Source organism: Acartia tonsa, chromosome 6 (genome assembly GCF_053477335.1).
Source record: "Acartia tonsa isolate MP-2025a chromosome 6, ASM5347733v1, whole genome shotgun sequence".
NCBI lineage: Eukaryota > Metazoa > Arthropoda > Copepoda > Calanoida > Acartiidae > Acartia > Acartia tonsa.
Window position 1 is genome coordinate 579,315 of NC_137265.1, and position 4,877 is coordinate 584,191.

General features: G+C 29.5%; 1 protein-coding gene across 1 annotated transcript; it reads right to left on the reverse strand.

Moving 5' to 3' along the window:
• Positions 1-338: 338 nt before the first annotated feature.
• LOC145323480 (uncharacterized) lies at positions 339-3,446 on the reverse strand. The gene is made up of 8 exons (XM_080165880.1): positions 3,396-3,446; positions 2,759-3,021; positions 2,076-2,417; positions 1,683-1,873; positions 1,254-1,296; positions 959-1,002; positions 625-763; positions 339-432 (listed from the first exon to the last, which is right to left on the reverse strand). Exons 1-8 carry the CDS (start codon positions 3,444-3,446, stop codon positions 345-347), a joined length of 1,161 nt encoding a protein of 386 aa, XP_080022006.1. The 3' UTR covers positions 339-344.
• Positions 3,447-4,877: the final 1,431 nt, after the last annotated feature.

Genomic DNA, 4,877 nt, shown 5'->3' on the forward strand with positions numbered 1-4,877 from the left:
CCTGAAAGATTCTATCAACATCTGGTGTAAGAGTAAAAAGTAAAGATATTTTTTACTTTAACAGGGTATTATATATGGCCAAAATACAAAAACATTCCAAAGTAATAAAAATAGAGTGCAATAAAGATGTTTAAATTTAAGGATTAATTAAAATCCTATTTTTCCAGGTTTTCAGAAATCTCTAAATGGCTCATGTTACTGTAATGCACCCCCCAACACCCCTTCTCACGGAAAAGTCCCAAATAACAGTTGTATTCACTTAGTTAATAAGAATAAATGTGTTTTGAGATAGCCCAACTGTCTCTTGGGGTGAAGACCTTAATAAATTGTTTTTTTTGTTTAATCTAAAGTGCCCAATACAATATTATTAGTGTAAATATCTCACTGGTAGGATCTGAAGAATTTCTCATAATCTCACACATCTCTTCTGAACTGAAATAACATTTTAAAATGTAAAAAAAAATATTTAATAGTATTTTACAATCTTAAGTTTCAAGTTGCTCTTTCTTGGTAAAATTTTTCTTAATATGCTAAATAAATTCTCTTGTGCCAATATTTTTTTGAATTTTTGCAAAGTTTTTATTAACTGTAGTTTTTGTAACAATAATTGAATTAAATACTTACTTGTTAAATTTTTTCTCAATATGCTCAATGAATTCTCTTGTGTCAATTTTCTTTTGAACTTCCACAAAATTTTGATTCACTGCAGTTTTTGTGAATATCACATAAACAGAACCAGTGACAAGTCCAAAGAGTATAAGTCCTTAAATACAACTTAAAAGTTAAAACCTTTTACAGTGCAAGGAACAAAGATTAAATCCAACATTTTATATACCACAATCACTATTTATGCATATTATGTTTGATAGTTACAAAAATTACTAATGTAATAAAAAATTTTCTTTTCTGCATTATAGGAATGGATTATGTTAGTTAGAAATCTTTTATTTTAAATTACCTCCAATAATATCAAAAATCATTTTCTTCAAGAATTTCTGTACTCTTAAATTGAAATAAATTAGTAAATCTCTTTTTATTACCAGGAATAAGATATAACCAACAAGAAAATAAATCTAAAATAATAATAGGGAGGCAGATGTAAAGATCATTAATTATTCTATGTGTTGTCCCATCATGACAGCTGAAATCATATGTAGGTTTCGTGATTTATTTCCAAATTAATATCGTTGTTGGTATAAGCTGCTGTAATACTATTGTGTTATTAATAAAATAAAGTCAAACAATTAACAAACCTCTTCCTGTTTATCTTCTTGAGATTGTCTGCAAACCTTGAATCTGCAATTAATTTGAATTAGAATCTCATCTATAACGTAAAATGATATCTATCTGTCTATCTAGATAAATGTTGAACTGACAAGTTTAAGCTTCACTGGTCCTGTGATGGTTTTGAGCTATTTTTGGAGAGTGAAACAATCCCAACCACCTAAACTCCCAAAACAAAATAATAACCTTGCCCTGTAATTATTTTTTAAATAGAAAAAACTGTCAGGTAAACCATGTTACTATATTTAGAGGAATTATTGACATTATCACTGAAGCTTAACAATTTTTAGCTATATAGGAATTTCATTTGGGACTTCACATCACCTTTTAGGCTGGGGTTAGGTTAGGTGGCTTATTAAGAAATTCTAGATAAACTGTAATTTTTTAAAAATTTTAACCTTTAGGGCTTTCATCCATTTCTAAAGTTTGATCTTTCATATTTGGCTTAAACACAAAATCAACCCAGCATGAGGACAACTTCAGATAATGTAAAAATTCCATAGAAGAAACAACTAAACAACATCCTATTATTATCCACACAGTTTTCAGTAGCTGCGATATCATTCTTGATCTGTTCTGACAGTCCCACCTTTATAAACATCATTATTATTAATATTGAAATTTTCCTGCATTTATCAACAACAAAATTCAATTACTATCTAGCAGCAAAAAAACAGTCAAAAATCTACCATAATTTTACAATTAAAAACCAAAACTACTTTAAAAAAAGGATAAAGATAAACCTTCCCCTTAAAAAAATAATTATCATCAATATGATGAAAATAGTTTACCATAAATCTTGTTGGGGAAATGGTATGATCTCTTCCTGAATAAGATATTGAAGTACAACAACTGCAATAGTAACAATCAGGGCAACCATCTTGTTAGTCATTCTTGCCTTTCTTTTCTTACTACAGTTTCCATTAGGGTCTTCAGTAATTTCTTGATGTTGGAAGGATGGAACTGGAATGAAAAGGGCTGATCGGTCAGTAGATTGATTTTTTGAAGAACTGTTGAACACTATTGCAAGTGATGGAATGAAGAAAAATGTTGTGTTCATGATTGTCATAGAGATAAGGATTCCATACTTCCATCCAAGGCTAAAGACTATAATGCTCATGAGTGCAGCAAGTCTAAGAATAAACATCAATATAAAATATTGTTTTTGGGCAATATTATGAAAAATCATCTACAATTTTGTTATACTATTAATACTAAAATTGGGGACAAGGAGGGTCTATAAAGTGATAAGTTAACCTGGTTTCATTTTGAAGTATATGAAGATTTTTATGTTTTCCTATCTAATCTTTAAATAATCAAAATAAAGTCATGAATCTTCAATATTTTGGTAAAAGAATTTTTTGAATTATTTCTTGATCTGTATAGTCAAAATATTCAGAAAATGTATATATTTGCTAATGTTTGATTATTACTAAAAACTTCTGCAACCAATGTAATTTAAAAATAAATTAACCTGACTGTGATGTCAACAGAACTTCTAACCATCAAAACAAACTTATCTAAAAGTTTGGGTTCTCTTTGGGACACATTTATCTTGTAACTAGACAAACCCCATAGAATTGACAGGTAAGATGTGGTGATACTTCGGATTTCCAGGGTGTAATCTTTTTGTTCTGAGTAATCAATGGAAAGAGGTTCACTGCTGTATAGTTGAAACAAGAAAACTCCAGTCTGCAGAATGATTTGAAGCGTTGATTCAATTGAAATCTCATAAACCTGCAACAATCATCCAAATTCAATTTAGACCTTAGAAATAAGAATAAAGAAAATCAACCAGTAATAAAACAAGTTTCGCTAGTTACTTTTTGTACCAAATTGATAGTTCTATTGAATAGGTCTAAATTTCATACTTTCAATGTGTGACTAATAATAACTGTTGTTTTGTGTGACCTATATCTATTTTTTTTATAGCAAAGCTACTCTATAATTCACTTTGTCCTTTCATCTTTCAATCCATCATTCTATAATGATATAGTGGAAACATGATTTTTTCTGCTACTATTTAAGATAGACAGCTGAAATTTTAAGTAAAGATTTCTATGACATATGCCCAACTCATCTATACATTGTTTTGTCCATCTGTCTGTTACTTGGGGTGCTTGATTAATTCCTAGGTTTTCAAGTTTACATGATATTCTCATTTCCTTTTCAAGATAGAGGGCTGAAATTTTTGGGATTAATCAATTTTACATTCTACATATTTTCATTAAGATTTTTCTATTAATTGGAGTGCTAGATCGATTCCTAGATTTTAAGGTTTTCATGATTTTCTTTATTCCTATTCAGTATAGACAGCTGAAATTATCAGCGATTGAATATTCTTATATTCTACATATTTACATCAAGTTTGTCTATTAATTGCGGTGCTAGTTTGATTCCTAGATTTTTAAGATTTCGTCATTTTAAAGATTTCTTAATTTTTATTGTATGACACTGCTCTAAAGTAAATTTTTTTCAGATACCCATTCATGATTTTTGAGCTTCATTACTTATGGATGTTGTTTTCAAAATTTTGTTTTCTATAGACTAACTGGATAAACCCCCCTAACTATTAATTTCAATTTAAAGAGAAGTGTTTGAAATTTGTAGGACGTTGTACATAATTCTAATACTGAACTCAATAAATGTTTGAAATTCTATTTTGGCACTTTTCTTTTTGGGGCTAGGGGTGTGAAACACTGAAATATTTATTTCTTATCTATATTTATTTTTCAACTTTCCTTCTAGGGGCAACGTGGTTGAAAATCCCCCAAAAACTAGTATGGTCAGTCTTTACATAAAAGATAAAGGATAGAATAGAATCCAGATAGAAGCTTTGCCTGGCAAAATATCACCCATTTAATATTCAAAATAAATACCTTTGTTAAAAATCTAATAAAAGGCACATTAACTAGCATTTAGCCATATTTCACCAATACAATAAAACATTTTTATTATTAGTATATATTTTATTGGGTATAATTTAAAATCATTAATATACAAGTTATTTTAGAACATAGTAAAGAAAAATTATGATGTTATTTGTCGGATTTATGACAGTGTTGATTCTGTTTTCTGTGTTGATGTCTGCTTCTTTTTTTATTGCTTGTGGTGGTGATGGTGTTGATGTTTGTTATTGATGACAAGAACGACAGTTGTTACTGTAAGAATAAATTTATAGTATAGATGTGTAAACAAATTACTAAATGATTACCAATTGCAAGGACCTAAAATTCTGCAGACGAGAAATAATTTCATCAAATTTTGCTTTCTTAATTCAGCTGTTTAATGCTTTCTTTTACTTTTTGAAAAAGAAAGGGAAAATTTTTGTGAAAAATTGTTATTTCTGTCTTAACTTATGTGAAGTTTTTAAAACTGCCATTATCAATTTCTCACAAGTAGGCTCCTGACCATAGACGTCCAAGGGGGGGGGGGGTAAAGTGGCGATTACCCCCCCCATTTAAAATTAACCCCTACCCTGGGAGTGCCATAGTCACCCCCAACCATTTAGGAAGGGGTATTTACCCCCCCCCCCCCAAACAATTTTGGGTGGGTAAATACCCCCCCAAAATAAAAAATCTCAAAAAAAGATT

What these genes read in the sequence shown, in the direction of transcription:
- LOC145323480 (XM_080165880.1), bottom strand. Translation starts at nt 3,446, where the DNA reads ATGAGAATATCATGTAAACTTGAAAACCTAGGAATTAATCAAGCACCC. An exon ending in GAATTAATCAAGCACCCCAA is followed by an intron (nt 3,022 to 3,395) that starts GTAACAGACAGA and finishes TGATTGTTGCAG; the next exon opens with GTTTATGAGATTTCAATTGA. An exon ending in TTTCCCCAACAAGATTTATG is followed by an intron (nt 1,874 to 2,075) that starts GTAAACTATTTT and finishes ATGTTTATAAAG; the next exon opens with GTGGGACTGTCAGAACAGAT.